Raw genomic sequence first — 23,663 nt, forward strand, 5'->3', positions numbered from 1 at the left:
AAGAGGGTGCTGACCACTGAACCCACACATATCTAGAGAAAATGTTTTGCTAGACGCTTTCTACTTTGAAATGATAAAAAATGTCAACGCTGTATTTCCTTCAAAGTATGCTACTTTCTAAAGAGACTAGGAAAAGAACTTAATTCCTGTCTAACTCTGACAGCCATCTTCTGACTCATCACAACATCACCTTGTGTTTCTGCTGCCTATGCAGTACATTTATTGTTTTCTACCCACACTGGTGCTAAACATGCTGTATGGAACTCAGGGTGGGAGAACAGGGAAGCAACACAGGTTACACACTCCTAACATCCCCTTCAGCCAGCCCATGCATGGAGGTACCTGCAGGGCACAAAAATACCCCTGAATGATAGGTTTATAAGACTTGTAGCTAGAAGGATACAACCTCCAAAGACAAAACAACCACTTTTTCAAAGAACCGCTTGGTATCAAGAGTACCGTGCAGCAACAGTGCACAACTTCCATCGTTTGCTTGATTCTCCAGGCTAAGAAGGTTGCAGTAACTCAGGCAAGCCCAACTTAGCACTGAAGGAATCAAAATAAAAAATGAATGTTAATAGCAGAATGGTTATATTATTTACTTTCTTGCAGGATGTAGTAGAAAAAATGCTAATTTCAGGAATAATACTTCAAATAACTAAATCAGAACAAATGTTCAAGTAGCTATTGTTCCTAGTTAGTCATCTCTTCAAAAGAATGCAAGCCTTCAATTGGGGAAAAAAAACACTTTTATCCTTCTATCCTTCAACACACATGCCTAATTTTGAAAAAAATGGAATGAAACAAAATCTAAACAAGACTGACACCTAGAGTGAAACATCTCTTCAATGTTGAGCCTACAATATTCCACATATGAGAAAATGCTGTGAAGAATGTAAAAGGCTAAAAAAAACTCACATATAAGAGCTTCCCATTGTTGCTGGTCTCCTAATCCATGTGTCACAGTCAAACATCTGTTTCTCAAAATTGGAATCAAGATTTTTTTTTTGTTGTTTTGTTTTGTTTTTTACTGCACAAGGCATTCAAAAATATTTTTTATCAGCAAAAGGCATAGGTGAGTTACATGAAGGACTATTTATCAATAATTAAGTCACAATCATAACCTCTTGTCGAGTGTCACAATTTCCAACTTTTTTTTTTTTAATGAAATTCAGTTCCAGCATAGCTGCCTACTGCTTTAAGAACAGGGTCAGAAAGAGCTACCCCGTTCTAGTATACATACCTTTATCTTTCTTGAAGTCCAAAGCATCTTCCTTATCTGTCACTATTTCCTTCATGTTGATAATGCTTTGGTGATTAAGCTGTCGAAGAATCTTAATCTCCCGAATAGCTGTAATTGGAAACCCTTCTTTTTCATTATCCAAACGCACTTTCTTTAGTGCCACCATTTCTCCTAAAAGGAAATGTAAATAAAAAAATATAAACATTAGCAGTCAATCTATAGGATTTAAAAACCCTTCACAACTGTTACTATTTCTGAATTGAGATAGTAAAACTAAACAGTTCACATTTTGGTGCCTGTATCAGTTCCACGCTGACCAGAAACAAAATTAACCACTGCTGAGAAATAATCACACAGAGAGGCAAAATTATAAATACTAGTTTTCAACTAACCATTCTAATACTCATTTTCCTCCTGCGTACATCTCTCACCTGTGTCCTGATCTTCCACACCAGGTCTACCAATTAACCCCTACGTAAGAGTGATTCTAAGCAGGAGCTTTAGCAACATAAGCCTATACCTACTATGGATTTATGAGTACTGCATCACCGCAGCTCAGAATGCAGAAGAAAGTTCTTGTCTTTCAGTGAGAAAGATGTTTTACAAAGACCTGAAGAGCTACCACGGAATAGTTGTGCTTGGAAGGGACCTCTGAAGATCATCCAATCCACCCCTCCTGCTCCAGCAGGGTCAGCTGGAGCAGGCTGCGTGGGGTTTTACTACCAACTTTCTTCTTAGGTACAAGCTGCCTATAAATATATTTACACCCACAGCTTCCCAGTGCAAGCACTGAAAGTTAAAAGAACTCAAACGTTTATATTATTTTAATGCAGTATTGGTTGAGTAACCCTTTAGAACTGCTCTCTCAAGAGCTTGATCAGCAAGGACGAACCTTGGGAATAGGGGTGTTCTACAAGGAGGCCACCAATAGCAGTGCGCAGTCACAACCTCCTCCTTTGCTGTCTTGTACCTAACTTAAGTAGGAATTAGGCTCTGAAACAGTCCCTTATGTTTTAACCAATCCACCAAGTGAGGTAAAAAGCTTTCCTGAATATTTTGGTTTTTGTTGACAAAAGGAGTGTGCCTCGCCTGTTGAAGAACAAATACAAAATACAAGAGCAAAGTTTCAGAAATGAGGTGCTAAGTCAAAAAAAAAGTGCAAACTGATTCCTCGCCTCAGCAGGTTTCTGACAACAAAGTGGTCCCCTAAAATAAGGGAACCCCTGCTATTACACTTACTGAAAAAGTGACTGCCTCTGGAAAACCTCATCAGAAACAAAGGAGGAAAGAGTTAGCCATCAGTTCTAATCACCCATCCAGATGATGTGAACTGGTGAAGATCCCAATGAGGAATGATTGTTGAGAGAGGAAAAGACTTGCCAAGCTATTCAGCTATTCTGTTCTGAGATGGCAGAGTATCAAACATTCCTCATTCGTTAGCAAGTTCAGGGAGAAGATGGCTACCGACACGAAGCGAACAAAGGTCTCTTAGTCCTCTTTAACTATAGTTTCAAGGGAGAGGAGCAGATAATCAAGCAACGTACCTCACCTATGTAAAGTTCAAGGTTGTCTGAGAAGAAAGGAAGACATTTGGGACTAAAAGGCACAGCCTATGCCAGCACCCAAAAACCCTCCAAAGGCAAAGGCAAAAAGATTACCGCTCGCATGCTGGGATGTGCTGTATAGATTAGCATGGGCACAAGAGGCATAGAAGACATGCCGTGACTGGAAGGGTGGGCATGGAGGTGCCTCTGAGGTGCTTCTTCACCTAGCAGGAGGCACATCAACGAGGAACTCTGGCCACAGAGCACAGTACCTTTATCAAACATTTCTCTTGCCAACAGAAGGACCAAGGTACCAGGAGCAGCAGAAGAACTTGGGAGGAGATAATTTGGAGAAGGAAACAAATGTTACGAAAAACACCTACCAGGGTGCTTTCCTCTAAGTGCAATGCCTTGATGCCACAAACTCTGATGATACGTTTTCCCTAAAAGTAAAGATCTTATCACGTAGACTGATTCTTGGTGGGGATACGATGCAGAACTGCAATTGAGGAATTTTGTAACTCCACAGCAGTCAGGAGAATATACACACCAGCACTGATAAAGTAAGAATCTTATAACCCAGGCTCCTGATCACATCTTTACCAATACACCGGCAAAATTGTTTAGTCCTGAGGCAGTAAATTTGATAACTAACAATTTTGTCAGAATTCTCATGCATGAATCTGGAGAGAAATGCTACAATTTAAGATACGAGGCAGACAACTAAAGAGTTCCTACTAGTTATCAGTACACTTTCTACAAACAGAAGTGTCACTGCTATGTTTACAGTAAGAAGAAAGTTCCCTCGTTTATTTTATTGCAGGCTGGCCTGGATGAAGCTAAATTCTGCAAAATAGCAGAAGTATGATCTAGCCATGATTGAGGATATCTAAAAAAATGTATGCCAGCTCAACCATTTGGGGTTTTTGGGGAAGCTTACTGACAACGCAGCTATGTTAGCTCTAAAAGGACTTACTCTGCACCACTGTGTATAGCACACATGCAATATGTAATGTTCCAGTATGACTCCAGATAAATTCAGCTGGAAATTAACACAGAAGCAACAGAACAGGATTCATCAGGGCTAATAATTCGTGACATCTCTAGAGGAAGCTAAGGTAGACACATGGACAACGCGATGTGAACATTCAGGTTCACACTGTGGTGGTCCCAAAAAACAATTAATGGAGATGGTTCACAGATTATAAGCATGTATAGTCAAGTTCTTCCCTTATGCAAGTTATGGAATATAGATGTTACTGTTGGAACTCAAGAGGCTCAGATGTTATTTACAAATTCCTAGTAGACTTATGAGCTTTTACAGCAATCCATCAGATAGAAAAATTACAGCAAGTTGCCCCATAAACCAGATGCTCACATCTGAAGAACTAGGGCTGTGATAAAGAAGGGAGGAAGGAAGTAGATCCCAATGTTGTAGGTTATGTCTCTAAGCATCTTACTAATGCAGCAAGACCTGTTCTTAAACCTCATAAGGTATTGACTCTCAGATCATACCAAGCAGATGAGATGGCGTAGCAAACAGTAAGGGAAGCAGTAATAACACAGGATCTAATGGAATCTTTGTATCTTTTGAATTTCTATAAAAGAATCACTGTGCAATTTTCTAAGCACCATTAAGCTCTGTTCCAGAAAAGACAACAATACAGGTACTGGAGATCACTATAACGTCAGAAGCTGAAAAATTAGAGTAAACAGACTCTAACCTTTATGCATTTTGAACAAAGTAGTTGTGCAAGGAGCAAGTGCTGCAAGCACAGAACACATTCAAATGCTTTGATAAAATTTATCATTAGCTGTTACAGCCTAAGGGGCAGGACAGATGCCATTGTAGAGAAGCGCAAATTCTCCTCTGCTAGCCCTGGAAATATCCAGACCATGGATCTAAACACACTCCATTCTCAAAAGCCATGTGAGAATGGCTTTTTTTTTTTTTTTTTTTTAAAAGGTGTGGCATCATTTTGGAGACTGGCTTTGGACCGGTCTCCAAAAGAACAGCTTGTTCCTCTCTCTTCAACATACTTGGTTTGAAAGCCCACTGCAGAGCCTGTTAAAGGGTAGCTGAAAGGCCGTGATGTCACTCCTTACACAGGATTTAAATTCAAGGCTGAATGGAAAAGTGGAAGTTTTGCTGGAACTGTACAGAAAAGCAACAAATTCTACTAGAGGTTAAGAAATGACTGCCACACACAAACAACCTGAAGCTTGCCAAAGAGGCCAATATGGTTATGATGGGATTAGAAATTTAGCTGTGCAAAGAACAGGACAGCAAAAAGAAGCCCCTAACAATGATTTGCAATGGCTCCAAAGGAAGGAAGTAAAAAAGTAAGATCTGTGACAGTTCAGCTTAAAAACAAAAGTCTGCAAACTCAGACAAGCACAGGTGAAGAATGGAAAAGAGTGTAATTACATTGCTCATTCTTCTGGAGACCAGAAGGAAGGAACTGAGGCTGATATATGATCCTATGTGCTTCAGTTACTGAAGTAGAAAATTATACCCTATTCAAGGCATGTACAATTAAGCCAGAAGGGCAAGCAGTCAGAGAGAACTACTAATTGAACACAAAACTAGCAAGGTATAGCACACGTGAGTAAATAAATTTCACTGCATTATCTATTTAGAAGCAGTGACAACATTCCTGCATACCATAATGGCGAGTGCTTATTTGATTATTAGTTTCACATGATATTTGTAAGTTACATTCCTGCAAGAAAAACACCTGATATGCAACACTTCAAGCCTGCATGGCACAGAGATATCTTCTCTTCCTACTGCCAGCTAGTGATGATCAGCGTACAAAGAAGGAAAACAGCTAAATCTCCTGCACAGCTCCTTTCACCCTTGCAGCCTTTTTACAAACTTTATTATTCTGTATCATCCTGTCTAGGGTGCCATTTTGTTTCCCCTGAGTATTTACGCTCTTGTCTTTACTTCCTCAATCGTGTACAGAGCATCAAAGCTCTAGAAATAACACATGGAAATTAACACTACTCAGTTTATGCTTTCAACCACAACTTTACAGATGAATGATTTTCCAAGGCAGAAAAAGATTGTGTTTTTATTGAGTTTTTAATTCAGACAAAAGCTAGATTGAAAACAAAACATGTAACGCAACTAAAAACTTTCAAACCATTAGGGGACACAATACCAGATTTTATTTAATTATAAAAAAAAAAAAAAAACACTGACTTTGAAACGCAAGATTACATTTACTTTTTTGAACCTACCTGTGTCTTTATCTCTGGCTTTGTAAACTTGCCCATAAGTGCCTTCACCAATAATACCAATGATATCAAATTTATCCACACAGCGCTTTCCCCAGTCTATTTCTTTTTCTTTTGTTTCACCATGTCGTGGTCCACATATTCTAGAAAACAGTAACAATCTCTAAGAATACAGCTGATATATTTAAGGATTAACTATGGAAAAAAAAAAATCGATAGTAAATATTCCTGTTATATTACTAGACAACCCTTACTACCACTAAATGGCAATAAACCATGCAGTTTGATTCAAAACCTCGGTAGTATTAAGGAAGTCATTACAAAGTAGAAATTGTTTTAATAGAATACATTTTTAAGAAACTATTATCACTTCTGTTTCCATTATAGACTTTAACATAAAAACTGTAATAAACATACTTTGGTCTTCTCTTGCTGTGTAACTGAACTGCTGGTTTCTTTTCTTCAGGACTTTTGGCTAACTCTGCTCCTCCAGGCAACTCAGGTGGAAGTGGCAAATCTGCAAGCAGATGGCGAAGTTTCTTCTCTGCTTCTTTAACTGTCTTCACTGAAAGATTCTCTCGCAGATTACTAAAAAAAAAAAAAAAAAAAAAAAAAAAAAAAGGCACAGTTTTGCTACTATGTTGAACACAGTACAATTGTATTAAAATAAAGAAAACCTACCAGATTTCTTAAAGTATGTTCTAGGCTGTTAACACATCAACATTTAAAATCTGTGCTTTTAGAATTTGCTAGAATTCGATTTGTACTTTACAAATGGCTTGCAAACAGCTGGCTGATGCACAGCTGACTACCAAAATGCTAAAGAAAATGAAATCAGATGTTCAGACTTCACATTCCTGACGAAAGCTGAAGTTGGATGACACAGCAAGCCTTACCAGCAAGAACAACAATCCCATCTGGGTTCCAGGCCAGACTTCTGCCATGTGATCTTTTCTTTCTTCCTTTTCCCCAAGCCTCTTAGGGCTCAGATTAATAAGAATATTTAGAGCTCAGGTGCTGCCAAGTATCAACAGTGGTAAAATCTGTACTCTGACTTCTCATATAAAAGAGCAGATTATCCTAATCCAATTCACTACAACATTACTCTCCAGAGATGACTAGTTTCACGGTTACAATTACTGCAGGGCATTATGAGGTATCCATACCATGCCTTTTACAGATTCTAATCTCATACATTTGCTGAAATGCTCCAGATTCAACATGTTCTTACTGGTCTGCATGCAAATGAAGTGGGAAAAAAAATCAAGCGGAAAACTGACTAAATGTTTTTCTGGTTTACTGATGTCTTTAAAAAAATAAATAAATACTCTGGGAACAGATCCTAACAGTTAATCTCTGTCTGAGGAGAATCCCCCAAACACACTGCAAGGTAATCCTACATCATGTACTATAAACGAGAATTCTAGAAACACTCTTCCTGTTCTAATGGGGAATTTCTGAGCACTCCATACAACCTGCAGGATTATTATTTTTTTTTTTTTTTAAAGGTGTGGCTGTTTCATCAGAACTTCTTCCTTTAGTTTAGCTACATTTCGCTGTTATAGTATATCCCATAACTTTGCACCCATGACCATCTCTGTATGCTTTGTAATTACATTAACTGTTTTCGGAGGTAGCATTCTCTCTTTAAATTTCAAACTTTGCCACTGTGTTAATAAAACTTTGTTATGCTCTGAGGGTGTATTTTTCAAGGCAGCTGCATTTGCCAAATCACAGTATTCTACTGTCAGCATCCCTCTCTGGGAACCTGTCCTGGAGGAGAGGTTTTCCTACAACTTCATATCTACCTCGTCTCGTAGGTAAAGTAGAAACTTCCGTAGAAAGATCTTGCTACCCCCCATCATGGGGAATGCACATGCTCTTTCTTACATTAATTACTGAGCTTTATATATTTAAATAAAGCATTCCAGCATTTTGCCTGTCACTAGGCTTTGCCATGAAAACAAAACCCTTGAGTGTCTCGTACCAGTGCCTGAGTTAAAAGAGGCACCTGAAGGAAGCCCATGCCGTCCTCATCACAAACATAATGGTCAGCATGCTATAAAGCCACCTTGAGCAGAGAAAGTAATTGCCAGGGTCAAGAATAATTCTTATTTTTGAAGTTGAAATATTTGCATTTGTCTCACAAATTCTGCCCTCTAAGTTTCAGTATTAGTGGGAGTACAATATGTGAGAGGTTCTGAAACAATTTCAAAAGCCGTACACGAAAACAGGGGCAGCCAAGAGCAGCGTTCTTTTCAGGTCTGTTAAACTACACACTGTTGACCACTGGAACAGTTTTCCCTTTCAGCTATCCTCAACAGCGGTTTCACAACACTGCTGTTCCTTTAGGTAGCTTGTTTGCGGTTTTATCAGATTCCTACTGAACTTCACAACTGACACTACATTAAGTTCTGCAGAGTATCAAGCTTGCTTTGTTGGCACAATTTCCCCATAGTAACCAGGTCCAAGGCAAACACCTTGGTCCTCCTTCCTCCCAGAAGTTGTAGATCATTTTCCTTGACGACATAAGGTTTGTCATGACTTGTGTTCATAACCATTCTGACCTGAAGTTCATAACCTCCTAAAAGCAAAACAAAGCAGAGCATAAATGACATCCTATTATTTGTCATTAATCTTTCTAATGAAGTTTGTTTGCAAGCATTAAGTTTTGTCTTTTTTTAAAAAAAAAAAAAGGAGAATGAGCCCAGTGCTGATAGAACTGTTTAACTGTAGTTCAACTATTCTACGCAGTTGAACTATAAGAAAAGCATTGCATTTAAAAGATACTAATAATGAGAAGCCCTGTGCCAGCTTCAGGTGGAATCTCATTTCATGGTACCACAGTTAATGCTGCAAAGCCAGTTAAAATAGTAAATCTTCCTCTCAAACAACACGGACAGAAAGCCTGTTTACCTACAGAGGATGGTTTTGTTCTAAATGTAAATGCAAGCGTCCAGTCACCACACAGATGTAACTCTGAACAACTGGAATGACATTTGCTGGAGTACTGAAGGGCAAGAAACAATTTCTCTTCTAAGAAAAATCTAATACCTTCTGAAGTTATATTTACTCACCAAGCCCTCTGCATCCTAATGTTTACCAGTGCATTAAATTGCTGGCAAAGACAGAGAAGCATTTACACCACTAGTTATAACAACTTTTACTAAATACTACGATTTACGAAGAGCAAGAGAAAACAGACTACTTTCACAGATACAGAATATGAAATAAAGTATTTCAGTATGTCTTGAATTTCTTTCACAGTCTTGTTTACACATATATCGAACTTAAATCACTTCAATGCACAGAAACTGCTTTGCTTGCTGTGGGAAGTTGCTCTCTCCTATACACGTCAGAGACCAGTAATACAATAAGTAATACCAAAAGCAACTTTTTTCAATTTCATCACCAAAACCAAGGAAAAATGGTCGATTACAGCCCAATAGCATTGTTTTCCAACACAAACCACAGCAAGTACTCTCTGTAAGGACAACGAAGAGACTCAGTGTAGCTTTAAACTCAGGCGACATTTGGAATACAGACCTGAGTTTCTTCACTACAGTCCAATTTTTATGCTTCAAAGTCAACACAGATTACAAACCACGAACCTCACTTCACTTATACATAAAGAATACTGATCTCTGAAATAAATTACATGAAAATAACACACATCTATGATATTAGGAAAATAATTGCCATACAAACGGAAGAGAATCTTTACCACAAACACCTTTTTTTTTTTTTCTTAAAGACTTTCAGATATCGGTACTGAATTCATCTTTTCCCCAGAATGATGCCCACATTTGTGCTGAACTTGAAATCCTGAATTTTGCACACATGTTATTCCCAAAGCTATTATGTACCAGCAATTTTAAATCATGTCTAGTGTATTTTTCATTGAAAGACTCCTCCTAGGCTAAACCTTTCTTTTCAAAAAACAGTTGATTAAATAATTTTAAACATCTCATTCCTCCAGTTCACCAGTAACTGCCACCTTAACTGAAGAGCAAGAACAAATTACTTCAGCACCCTCACCCAGCAAACAGAATTACATGTACCTTTCGCAAAGGAAAAATAAATAAATAAAGCCAACAGACAACCCCCCAAAGCAAAGCTATGACACAACTCACCTATCAGTGTCTTTATCTTCAGGCAGCGTGGGAGGCAAAGGCAAGGGTGGCAGTGTGGAGGTTGGTAGTGCAACAGTGCGATCCTTCTCCTTGGTTACTACACTCGGTGTACTCGGTTTGGTCTTCTCTTTTACAGTGACCGGCTGCTGTTTTACAACGGTTGTTTTATTCTCTTTTACTGCCACCGTTTTCTGTTTAGTATTTTTGTCTGCAATTAAATTATTTTCTCCTTTAGTTTCCAGAAGTGGGGCCTTTGCTTTTGCCTTGTCATTCTTCAAATTTGCACTGCTTGTAGGAGAAGGTGTATGCTCAACTTTTATTTTCTTCAGGTCCTTTACATTGTTCACTTGAGGTGCGCTTGCAGCAGTGTCAGTGTTTCCCTTGGTAGGTGTTGAAGTGTTGGAAGCTTTAGCACTGGCTTTAGCTGCCTCAGCAGCTCTTGCTTTTTTGTTTTTGTTCAGCTCAGCAGCCAGGCTACTCTTCAGAGTCAATGTACTAGGAGAGATACTTGAATGGCGACTTCTGGATCTGGACAACCTGTGTCTGCTACGAGACCTTGAATGCCTTGATGAGTATGGACTTCTGCTTCGAGATTTTGCTGATCTCCTGTTTCAGAAAAGTAAAATTTAATCACTTGAAAATTAGTCCAACTTTTATCTCGATGTATCTGCAGTTCTGATAAAGTACTCTTTTTAAACCAACCACTAGCACCGTGTTTACAGAATAAACAAAACTACAAAATAGGAAAGACAGAACCTAAAAAAAAAAAAAAGGTTTAAAAATAACATAAATCCAGATTCTGTATCAAAACAGGTTGCTAGAAAACATTAAAGATCTCTTAGATACAGTTTCTCCCAATAAAGAACTGCAAAATACTACACTATAGGGCTAATAACGTAGTATAAGACAAATAAGTTTCCTTTTCCTCAGTACTTAGCAGAAACATTGTTTTCCTTTAAAGATCTGATGTTATACTACTTGTGCTGCCAACTTCAGTATATGCAAGATTTTAGAAAAATACAGCTGCCTACACAACCAAAATTCAAGAAAATGAAATTAATGTTACAACATAACAAGAAGCAGCTAAACACAACACTGAAGGAAGCAATTGTAGAATCTCCTTAAGTTTCACTTTTGCAACTGTAATTAAAATGTTACCTAAGAAATAATCTTAATACTAAAGGCTGCAATGTAACCTGCTAAAAGACAGCAATAAACCTTAGTTTTTGTGTTTTGTTTTTTCAAAATTTAAATGAAGACTTCCCTGCTCTCCCTGAGAAGAAAGCACCTAGTATTTTTTTGTTCTATCTACTGAGAAGCAAACATAATCCATGAGTAGCTCTATGCTACACCTGCAACAGAATAAAAAGCCTAACAGAACAGGGAGAAGATTTTATCTAAGCTGTCTACAAAATCATAGCAGGAAAACAACCTCAAATGGCAGCAGGGGAGGAATGGAAGTATCCTAACAACTGTAAAAACAAACTGTGCAAAAAATACCAGTTGATAGAAAATATTTTTCATTCAGATCTTCAAAGGGACATATTAATTTTACCACTAGTTAATAGTCCACAGAAAAGCAAAAAGGAAGAAACTAATTGAGATGAGGGGCATGCGAACAAGTAGCCAAGACTGGTGCTTCAATACAAAGATACGACATGTTTTTTAAATTCATTATACCATACTAAAAATAGCAAAGGCATTCATTATATTTACAAGTATTATCTTGATTCAGGTCTGCTGGAAATCTGTTTTTCTTGGGTATCTCACTTGCAGGGAAGAATAAAATTAAATCAGGATAAATGAAATTGTTTCCATTAGCTAGACAAAAAAAAAAAAAAGTATCAAACAGTAGTAAAACTAAGACTTTCTGGAGCTCTAGGAACTTCAGAGATCAAAAGACAGCATCACGGTGTTTAACTTTCCAAAAGTTTAAACCAAACAAGAATAAATCTAACTACAATCATTATGGTCACATCTAATCACCACTATGTCAAATCCATATTTTGGTAACAAATGAATGCAGTTTTAATTATTAACATATGAAATCACATTTCATTGCTTCAACTGAACAAATATTTAAGATCGTATAAAACATTTCTACTTTATGAGCAGTATCTGCTACTTTCCAAGCTTTTCCAGCATTAAAAAAATGCCTCTTCAAACTTTTTCCCTGAACAACAGAAAAAAATCATTAAGACAATTGAGATTACGTAGGAGTGATTAAAAAAAAGTCTAGGTGCACACTGTGTACTCTATCAAAAACTTCAAAATTTTATAGATGAAACTGATATTGATCCAAACAGCTACAGAGACCTTTAAAAAATCCAAAGCTCATATGAGGGCAATTCTTGAAAACTAACACAGCTCAATCCTACATCAGGGACAGGTTTACAGAATTTTCTGGCACTACACAATAACAAAGTAATTGAAATAAATTACAGATAAAGTAAATATTAAACAAAAAAATGAATTATGCATTTTTGGGGGGAGAATTTTTAACTGAGGTTTGGGGATCAACTAAAGGACATGAAACTGTTGGAAAGTGTCCAGAGGAGGGCTACGAAGATGGTGAAAGGCCTTGAGGGGAAGACGTACGAGGAACGGCTGAGGTCACTGGGCCTGTTCAGCCTGGAGAAGAGGAGGCTGAGGGGGGACCTCATCACAGTCTACAACTTCCTCGTAAGGGGTTGTCAAGAGGCAGGAGACCTTTTCTCCATTAACACTAGTGACAGGACCCGCGGGAACGGGGTTAAGCTGAGGCAGGGGAAATTTAGGCTGGACGTCAGGAGGGGGTTCTTCACAGAGAGGGTGGTTGCACACTGGAACAGGCTCCCCAGGGAAGTGGTCACTGCACCGAGCCTGTCTGAATTTAAGAAGAGATTGGACTGTGAACTTAGGCACATGGTCTGAACTTTTGGGTAGACCTGTGCGGTGTCAAAGAGTTGGACTTGATGATCCTTAAGGGTCCCTTCCAACTCAGGATATTCTATGATTCTATGATTCTAAAGAAAGAAAATAAAAAAACACTTGGTATAGGTTTTAGTGAAAGAATGGACAAAGTAGTGTTTGGCTTCTGGATAACTGGATGCTTTGATCCCTTCTATTCCACTTTCTGACACTAAATATTCAGTCATTTACTTAGGCCTTGTCATTTAAATGACAATCACAGCCCAATAAAAAACAGCTCAGAAAGCCCATCTCCATTAAAAGCCAGTAAAAAAAATCACAATATTGGTCAGAAAAATTCTCCTGAAAACTAATTTCTGCTCCATTATGAAAGAAGCCACTGAAGTTCTTTTTCTCGTTGTTACTTGGGAAGTTTATGTACCATATTTTAGGCTCAAAAAGTTTTCAGAGGCTTGGCAAAAGTGAAACAATTTTTTTTTTTTTTTTAAAGTTAAAATGTTCCATACTATGAAGTTGTGATGAGGCAGCAGGAAACAAAAGGAGGGCTGAAGATATGCAAATAATAAACACACTTCAAGTGCTAGGTCAGAGCTCTCTTCATCCTGCTATCTCATCTTCTGAGAGGAATTATTACCCCTAGCTGATGTATGGTGCTTGCCAATCTATACTGGCTGTAGAATCAGGATAATTCAATTTCTCCAGCATCAAGTGCAAGCTAATAGGCCCTATGAATCCTGAGCTGCCTTGTATAAATGATGCGTCATTTCAAAGAACGTCACTGCCCCATCTTGGAAAACACTTGCACATCTTGTTCCCGGATTAGCTCCTTTGAACTGAAACTTGCTCCCTGTACCTACAGAACACACTCCTCCGCCTTCAGAGACCTCGCTGCAACTCGCCTCATCTGTGTTCGAGTTTTAACGCAAAGCATGCCCTGGGGGGGGGTTAAATAAGTCTGTTCCTTTCACAAGTATGATTTGTGGTTTTTGTTGTTTTCTTACATTTATTTATTTTTAGAAAAGTGCCTAAAATAAAGCAAGTAATCTATGTCAGCAATCAAAAAATACAGGCGTAATTCCACATTCACTTGAAAAGAGAAGCAGCAGATTAAAACATTGCAGTTCTTGAGACACCTTGTCTCATCATAAGGCTGTTTCTATTCCACTTCAGTCCCAAATAAAACACATTCATTTAAATCACAACTAAGGATGAAATGGGAAAATCTGTTCAAAACACAGTAACCACAAATGCTCACCTGGTCAGCTCCCAACGTTTTGGTGAGGAAGAGACGGTTTTGAAAAGCTAAGGAACAAGTATCTTAAATCTTTATACCAGCTTCAAAAAGAAACGCGCAATCAAGTCAAGCGCTGACAGTGGCTCCACATACATATTTTACCAATATCAGCCAAGATAGCCTGGGACACGAACATAGATTTATTTACACAAGCTCTGCACAAAAACACCCAACTATTCCCCTCCCCAGGTTTCCTGCCGCAACAGACAACAGCGTAACGTTCTCATATCAGCACTGCATCCAGAAGGAAAGACCAAAGTCTCCTGCACTCAATTATATAAGTTTCAGTTCCACTGCATACTACAGCCCTTAACATCAGATCAGAACGAGGTTTTGAAATACGCTGAGCACAGCCTCTGCAATGGTTTGATTTTTTCCAAAAATTTTTTGATGATTTATGTCAGCAGTTTGTTTTTTTTTTTTTTTTTAAACGTTGCATTACGTAATGCATGTCTGGGCTAATAATAAACCAGCTCCTCCATCGGCATCCCAAGGACCTTTGCAACAATGTCTTGCTGTACCTTGTCTTCTAGGCTCAATGCAGGAGTGGCAGGAAACACAAACACTTGCAACTGAACAGACAAATGCTGAAACTTAAGTAAAAGTCAGCTTTTTCGAAGCTCTGGTTATTCCAGTCACATTGATAAAACTTCATGACTTCCTACATTTAATGATCTTTTCAGATATTTGACTATCACTGCCATAAGCATTCATTCAAAGGTCTCAAGAGAATCTCCCAGGCTAGACAAAACTTGTGTACAAGTTTCCATCTATAAAAATGGCACAAAAGCAAAACAGCAGACATTTACAAGCTTTCCCTCAGAAGTGCACACAGGGCTCAGAGTGGAGAAATACTGCCCTGTATGTAAAGCCAGCTAACTCGTGCTCTTCAGAGCTAGCGCTCATTAGAAATAAAAGATGAAGTGACAGCAGCACAGCAATGGGCTGACATAATAGCCAGTGCCTGCCATTTTAACGAGACACTAACATTTTACTGGGACCCTGAGAAAACACCAGCAGAGACATCTGAAATACTCTCTAAATCTTCCACCAGACTTCTAGGAAATGCGCATGCATGCATATGCACACACATAAAATGCCTTACCTGACATTTATTTGCTACCAATTATTTAGTCCTTAGTTAGGACAGTTTGTTTTCAACACAGTAACCAAGAACACCAGGACAGAGGCTCCAAACATGCAGAACTGTGTTGCGAACGGCAAACAAATCCAGCAAAACAATGCAGGCATCTTCACCCATCTTCTCTGGAGAGATCAGACACGTCCTAATTGCCAGGACTGCAGCCAAACCTCCCAAGCCAAGAGCACCAGCATCTGCTGGCAATGTATGCGGGAGGAAACAAGTAGGGAGCCACTTTTCCAGGTAACATTTCTTCCAGTTTGCACTCAGCAGTCCCACCTTGTTTACAAGTGCCTCTGCCACCACGTTTGGCTATCAACAGCCTTCCACGAGAGCCTTGGATTCACCTTGCACAGGCCTCCATACCCGCAAAGAGGGTAACTGCCAAACTTCACCATTCTCATAAAGCCACTTCTGACCCATATTCCCATTCCAGCATGTTTTACATACAGAGGAAAATAAATAAATAAGAAAACCTGGAAGTATCAGCAGGACTAGTCAGCAGCAGAACGAAGAAGTTCCTTACACAGGGCTGCTTTTTTCCTTCCCTGGAGACAGCAACAAAGGAGACTAGGAGAACAACTACATTAGCTGCAAAGGGAAATTGACGTAATTACACAATATTATGTCTAGCTAAAAACATGAAACCAGAAAAAAAAAATCAAGATGTTATCTAGAAAGCGTGTAGGAGAAGAAGCAGGTTTAAAGAAACAAAGGAGGGCAGCACTAGTAAGGGATTCATCCCCAACCCAAAACTCAGCCTCACTTTTCCTCCATTTTTTACAGCAATAAAAAGTAGGCAGAGATTTGTTTTCCTCTAGGAAATAAAGAAAAAAATTGTTGTTGCTTAATACAATGCACTTATTCACTGTATAAGAACATATTTCAGATATCAAAGTATTATCAGTTACAAGTTTCCAACCTGTCACAATGCTCCTCCTTCCTGCAATAAAACATACTATTGCATTTCATTAGTTAACTTATCAGTTATCAAACAGATTCCTTGGTGAACTTTAACAAGAAATGTCTGTTAATGTAACATCACATTTTCAGGCAGACCATGAAGCTATTCCAACCAGCAACTGAAATCTTAAAGGCCTACATTTTACTATCTTGATATCTGAAAGAGAAAGGAAAATGAATGGAAAAAAATAGTGGACATTTACGAAAACATTTTTCATAAGTGTTATGAAAATTAACAAATAATTAACACCTCAGGTTTCCAAGAACATGAGTCTCACTTAGCTTAAACATTTCTTGTCGCGCTACTTTCCTACGTGCTCCTCTCTTCCCCATTCCACCCCCACACATCTATTAAAAACAAACCGACCCCTAAATTTGATTAGCAAATCAGAACAGATGTGTTATCTTCTGTTTGTAAACTTGAGACCCTCTTCTTAACTGCTTCAGGAGCATGCCAATAGTCAGCTACATGCATTACCTACACACAAACAATATTACACTTGAAAGGTATCAGGGTCTGCAGAGCCGAACAATAAAACTGATTTTTGTCCTATGTTTGCTTACTTTTAGACAAAACCTAACACAAAGGGATTCATCAGAATAAGAGGGGAATAACAAGCAAGCAAACAGAACCAAAGGAGGTTAAAACATGCTGTAGCCCAGGTCTATCACCAACAGACAGCGAACGTAGCGCTACCGAGCACGCACTGCCAGCTTCCAGTTCATGGTAAGGTCAGAGTGCGTTTTAAAGGGGAGACCTAAATTTAATCAATTGGCTTCACCACAGATCTTCCAAGACGTTTATAATCACGCAGTAACATAAACCACCTTGACAAAAACATTGCAGCTCACAGTACAGCTTTGCCATGTTGCAGTAGCAGGCCAATGCGCGATTCACTTCTTTAAGCCAAAACATCATTAGCACTCTCCCTTCGTATCTTTTTAATTCATTTTGTTTATTTTCTTGAGCTCTTGGTGCAGGGTTATATTCCAAGTAGCTCCTCAATCAACCAACCACCTATTCTGCTTCGCACATGAAGACCATGTAACTTGCTTTACAGAGTCAAACTGTAAATCTCTGCTCTCCAACACATGCAGCATGGGAATACCGAAAATGAATACGATTTTGGTTTTTAAATCTGCTTTATAGCCCAGTGTCCTAAGACAAGAGCTCTGCACACAAAGAAATCAACTTGTAAAAAATCAACTCAAATTCTAGTACACATTGTAATTTTTGCTTTTTTTTTTTTTTTTTTTTTCAAATGATGTTGCTTCCCACGATACGGGAAAAAAAAAAAGAAGCAAGAAGGAAGATGAAAGGCACATCATCACAGTTAGCACAAGGTAAAGTCCACTGCCAAGTAAGAAGAGGTCTTAATTTCAAAATATGTACTAAAGCAAGGGCCTCAAATGCACTGCAAGTAATCGCTATTCCAACAGGGAAAATATGTAGTTCCACATTAAAATTTTGCAAAATACAGTTTTACTAAACAAGATTAAAGGGTTTTATACAGAAAATCTCTTTTCACCGCACAAGAGGAAAAAAACATCCAAAAACCTCTCGTACTGCTTTAAATCTCAAAGTATCAAAATCACTGGCTGCAAAGCTATTTTTGTACAGCGTACGAAACCATGGTTTCTCCACAAAGTGGAGATTTACCAGTTTAATGTCTATTTTACCACTTTCCCTACACTCGTCTCGGTTTATCGCAAAAATTATGCATATTTCAGAGCCTCGCTGCTACAGACTAGTGACAGCTGTAGAAAGAGATGGCTCTGTAGTACCAGTAGGAGAAGCAAACTTGTATTTTTCCTCCAAGCAACATCCATGCGCACCATAGTACTACGCTAGTGGTGCCCCACCTACTTACTTTTATCCCAGGCAGATGGGTAGGTGTATCCACATTTGGAAAAACGCAATTACTCATCTATACAACTAGCTGAATTAAATGTGTGATCACATAGCATATGACCTGACTGAAGTTACAAAAAAAAATAAATAAATAAATAGCTCTCCCCCTACAATCTCATCCTAAGCCAGTTTCAAAAAAAGAGACTGTTTGTTTTGTTGATCTTGGTGTTTTCTTATTTAAAAAAAAAAATCCCTAAGTTTAATAAAAATCAAGTCCACTTCTCAGTAGGGAAATAACCTCCTCATGGTTTTCATATAATGGAAGAATTCCCATTCTGGAGATGTGCACACACTGCTTCAGAACAACTCTGCTACAGTCCACAAGAAAACATAATACAAATCCACCAGCAGCAAGTAAAAAAAGTTTTGTCCGGCAAGTGGAAAGAGCTCAAGCAATCAGTTTGCCCAAAACATAGTTGTTTATTGCGATTGTAATGGCAAAGGCAATTAGTCTCCCATTCAAAGATAATTTTCCAAGCACAAAACACTTATTTAGTGTCTTTGCTTCTGTTCAGAAGCAATCTCCAGGCAACACCGCTGAAAGATAACAGCCCATCACTACTGCAATCAGAACTGGTAACTCGCATTAATTTCATTGTTACTGCTGCTCCAGAAAACCAGGAATTGAAACGAGTGGCACTGACTTCACTTGTTTCTCTTCTACTGTTTACTGGAACTTTCTCCCTAAGCAGCTCAGAGATGAAAAAATCAGGGCTCCAGACACTCGAGTTCTTCAGGCTTGCTACAACCACTTCATTCTCATTTTCTGCATCCCAAAATAACTCGATAATTAATATAACATTATTGGAGATTCATATATGAAAGAGATTGAAAAGAGCAAGGCTGCAATGCTTAGTAACATACAAAGTTCTTACTGTCTTGACACCATTACAGCTGGACACAAGCCCAGAATTACATCCTTAAATCATCCAGATCAAGCAGACAGGTGCTGTATGAAGCTCTTGCCTTCATGAAATCATATTCTACCAGGTCTAAGGCTGCTATACCATTATCTAAGCAACAGAGCAACAATTTTCAGCATTTTAGGTGCAGTACCAGAAAGTTAAGCAATAAAAACAACAATGACAGTTTTGAAGGGCTAAACCGATCAGTTCATTATCTTCCATCTTTATTTCCCGAGCACCACCACAACGCACGTAATGCGCAGGAGCTGCATGACAGCAAAGAAACAGTAACTTGCGTTTCTCCACAAGAGGCAAACATTATGAACAACAAAGCTTATCCTCGTGCTTTTGTTTTCCTTCTTTTTCTGTGGAAATGACATTTTAAAAATGAATGCCACGTTAGGACAGGCTGACCTCACCTTCTACACGAAACAACTTCTTTCTCTCAGCCATTCTGATCCCTCTCCAATAAACCTGACAACCTGAATTAGTTAACAAAACGATTTCTCTGTACCCAGATAAAGGCGGGATGCAAATTCCAGTTTAACTGTAGGAAGGAAGGAGTGAAGTCACAAAGCTAACTCCTGAAAGCAGACCTGTAACTCGAGGAAGATTTACACGCTTATGACAAAGACAATACAAAAATGAGGAAACAAACTCACACTTCAAACCACGGGTCCCCTACCCGCAGGAAAAAAGTAAACAAAGAACACCTACAAAACTCTGCCCTGTAACAGCACCCTACAAGACCTTCTGTACCTGCTGCTACAGCAGCATCAGCCAGCACATCAGATGGGACCCCAAATTAATGGGACCGTCAGTCTGGCTAACATGGCTACTCGGAAGCACAAACCTTGTGCATGCAGCTCTGACATTATTTGGCTTTCCTACTCCAAGACAAAAACATCTACAGAAAATATTCTGTGGAGTGGTTAAATCCAAATATTCCAGTAACATTCCTGCTATTCTATTATTCAAATCATCCTGCAAAAGTATCCTTAACAACTTGGAACAGGCTCCGTGGAGCAACAACAGAGTGCTCTTTTTCGGAGCACTCAGTGCTCTCTGCTTGAAACACCCTATTGTTAACAACATTTTTCCATACAACCCTACCTTAAAACGACCACTTTTTCTTTCTTTCCTCCAAAGGCACCTTTGTTTTGCACCTCTGAACAAAACAGGGCACAGTTTTGTTACTTCATTCTATGAACAGCACAGGATGCACACCCCAGACAGCAGACATTACCAACAGCCAGCAAAACACAGGAACAACTTGGGCATCATCACAGGTACCCCAAATGGTAACTGATGCATTAGAAACACCAGAGAACAGTTCTCAGACAACCTACCGGGTAACGCATTGCAAACAAATTTCTTGCCAACATATCACCCAATACATTTGAAATCTAAGCCCAGATGTGAATTTAAGCAAACTCATAAACAACGGGGCAGCAGTAAGGTTTCAATGTGGGAAATTAGAATTTTCAATGCTAAAAACATACTAACCAAATACTTTACATTCCCAGTGGTTTTGCTGTAAGCGAAAATATTTTCAAGTGCTTTAATTCTGATTATAGAGATACAGTCCCTGTTTCTGCTCTATGTGAAACTCAGAAAATCACAGAAACACCAAACTTCACATTCTTTGTCCCCACTAAGAATAAGAAAATAATTTTCAAGCACACACCAAATAACAAGTACTGTGAAACAAGCTCAGGTGAATTTTCATAAGCTGCGTAAAACACAGAGGCAATTTAGCAAAACTTGACACTGGCTCATTTTCCTATTGAAATCAAGTCTGAATCTTTCTACAGGCCTCTAAAACGAACAAGAAACACTAGTAACGTGAATTGCCCATCAGCTTGGCTCCTCTTTAGACTAGTGGGAAGCAAATTGACAAAAATATGTTTAAAATGCACCCTCTTCTTTAGTGGTATAGGAGGTAGAATAAGGATGTACCTGAGAATACCCATACGTCATAAGATTTGAAACCAAAATCGGACCTCTGGAAAATTTGTCCTCCAAGAAGTGTTTTCATTGGGTCATTCTCACTTGAAAGTGCCCTCTTGGGCTCCAGCCCTGGCAGGCTCATCTGCCAGCTATGCGGGGTCTCTGACAGGGAGGAACCAGCGGCAGGAGTGTCACCAGCACCCTCGCCTCCCTCTCCCCATGCCAGGGCAGGGCAGGACAGGCCGATCTTTGTATGAGGCCCAGTTCCCTTTCCACACAGCTCTCTGGCAGCAAGAGGGAGGCCTTTTACTGCCAGCTGCAAGCCTCTCCAGCCTGCCCTCGGGCCCAGCCCTGGCCTCTGCTCCCCTCCTCTACCCGCAGAGCCTCCCTCACCTTGCACTCACCGGATAACAGGGCTGTAGGGGCTCCGTGACCTCCGCCAGCTGCTGTAGGGACTGGGCGACACATCCCCGCCGCGCTCGTAGGAGCTGTGCCGGCTGTAGCTGGGGGAGCGGCGGCGGCTGTAGGGGCTGAGGGGTGAGCGGCCGCCCACGGGGCTGAGGGACTTGCGGCTCCGCTGGCTCTGCGACGAGCGGTGCAGCGGGGGGCTGTCATCCCTCCCAGGGCTAGGGGACGAGCGCTGCCGCCGGTAGGCTTTGGGCTCGGGCTTGTCATCCCGGTAGGCTTTCGGTGGGTCCTTGTAAGCCGACGGCGGCTCCTTGGCCGCTTTAGTCCGGCTGCGATGGGCTTTGCTCTCCCGCTCCTTCCTGCTGCTGCTGGGCGAGGCAAGGGACCCCTTCCTGCGGTCGCTGCTGCTGCTGCTCTTGAGTCCCTCCCGGTCCTGGCCGCCGGTGTGGTTGTGGCGGCTGCGGGACTTGGAGGAGGACGACGACGAGGTGGCCTCGCCACCCCCGCGGCCGGAGGCAGCCGCCCCCTCCTGCGGCTTGTCGTCGCCCCGCCGCCGGTGTTCCCGGTGCCGCTCCTTGGAGCGGCCGCTGCTGCTGCGGTGCTCCCGGCGGGACCGGCTGCTCCTCTCCGCCTCGCCCCGCTGCCTGCCGCCGGGGGAGGAGGCCGGGCTCCCCGCCCCGCTGCCTCCTCCTCCTCCTCCGCCGCCGCCGCCGGCTCCGGCCGCGCCGCCGCCCACCAGCCCCTCGGACTGGGAGCTCACGTCGTCGTACTCCTCCAGCAGGGTGCCGAGCCCCGCGCCGCCCCGCCGCTTCTCCGCCTCCTGCGCCCCGCCGCCGCCGCCGCCCCCGCCGCGGCCCCGCCGCCGCTTGTGCCGGGAGCCCGAGCGCCGCTTGCCCCGCGGCCGCTTCCGCTCCCCGCCGTCCCCGCAGCACGACGAGGCGCCGGTGGCCGCCAGGAAGAGCAGCGACTGCGGCGGCAGCGGCGGCTGCAGGAGCGGCGGCTGCAGGAGGGGCGGCTGCAGCAGCGGGAACAGCAGCGGGTGCGGGGCGGGCGGCGGCGGCGGCGGCGGGGGGGGCGGCTGCGGCTGGGCCGCGAAGCGCTTCCGCCGCCGGTGGTGCAGCCGCTTCTTGTCGCCGCCCGCCTCCGCCCCGCCGCCGCCGCCGGCCCAGCCCCGGCTCCCCCCGCTGCCGCCGCCGCCGCCGCCGCCCGCCGCCGCCTCCGAGGTGCTCGGCATGGGGCCCGCTCACGGCCCGCGGCGGGGACGCGGCCTCGGCGCTGCCACTCGGCCGCCGCCGGGCTCAGGGCGCCATGGCGACGCGGCGCCGCGTTCCCGCCGCAGCGGCAGGCGGGCGCCGGGCAGCGGGCCCCCTCCTCGGCCTCCTGCTCCTGCTCCTGCTCCTCGGCCGCCTCCCGCCGCCGCCAGCCGCCGGCCGGCTGCCCGCCCGCTTACCGTGCCCGCGGCCGGCCGGGCCCGCAGCTCCGCGCCGCGCACCGCCCCGCCACACGCACCGGGGACACGGCCCGGCGGCGCGCCGCGCATGCGCGGGGCCGGCGCCGGGGGGGGAGCCGCGCGCCGCCAATCGCGCGCCGCGGCCGCCGCTCTCGCCCGCATGCCCGGAGCCCGGCGCGCCGCCACGCTCTCGCGAGATTTCGCCCCGTCCCCTTCGCGGCTCCCCTCCTCCCCTCCCTCCCCTCCTTCCTCGTCCTCGCTGCCCCGCTCCGAGCGGCTCTCGCGAGGCGCGGCCCCGCCCACCGCCGCGCTCTCGCGAGAGGATCGCCCCTGTTAATGGCGCGGCGCGGGGCGGGGGGGCAGATGGCGCTTCCGGCGGCGCAGGGGTTGGATGCGGCCCGGCTCGCTCCCAGCGCTAAGGGCGCTCGGCATCCCTGTGCCTGCGCTGTGCGGGGCATAGGCACGATAAAACAGCAGCACCTTCGTCTTGCCTCGTCGCACGAAGCGTGCTGATGTGTTTCTCGGCGGCTCTCAGTTGGAAATGGCATGTCTGAGCCGCAGCATGAT

At 42.3% G+C, this 23,663-nt stretch overlaps 1 protein-coding gene across 7 annotated transcripts in view; it reads right to left on the reverse strand.

Annotated features, from left to right (window-relative positions):
- CDK13 (cyclin dependent kinase 13) overlaps positions 1-23,030 on the reverse strand; it is a 49,098-nt gene extending 26,068 nt beyond the window's left edge. For all 7 annotated transcript variants that reach the window (XM_084509782.1, XM_084509781.1, XM_084509778.1 and 4 more), the window contains exons 1-5: positions 21,643-23,030; positions 10,164-10,769; positions 6,448-6,618; positions 6,034-6,173; positions 1,244-1,414 (exon numbers count right to left, since the gene is read on the reverse strand). In XM_084509782.1, the coding sequence (XP_084365908.1) occupies positions 1,244-1,414; positions 6,034-6,173; positions 6,448-6,618; positions 10,164-10,769; positions 21,643-22,880 (2,326 nt within the window). In that variant the 5' untranslated portion in view covers positions 22,881-23,030. The remainder of the gene's footprint in view (positions 1-1,243; positions 1,415-6,033; positions 6,174-6,447; positions 6,619-10,163; positions 10,770-21,642) is intronic.
- Positions 23,031-23,663: the final 633 nt, after the last annotated feature.

This window comes from Aythya ferina (assembly GCF_964211825.1).
Source record: "Aythya ferina genome assembly, chromosome: 2".
In the NCBI taxonomy this organism is placed as follows: domain Eukaryota; kingdom Metazoa; phylum Chordata; class Aves; order Anseriformes; family Anatidae; genus Aythya; species Aythya ferina.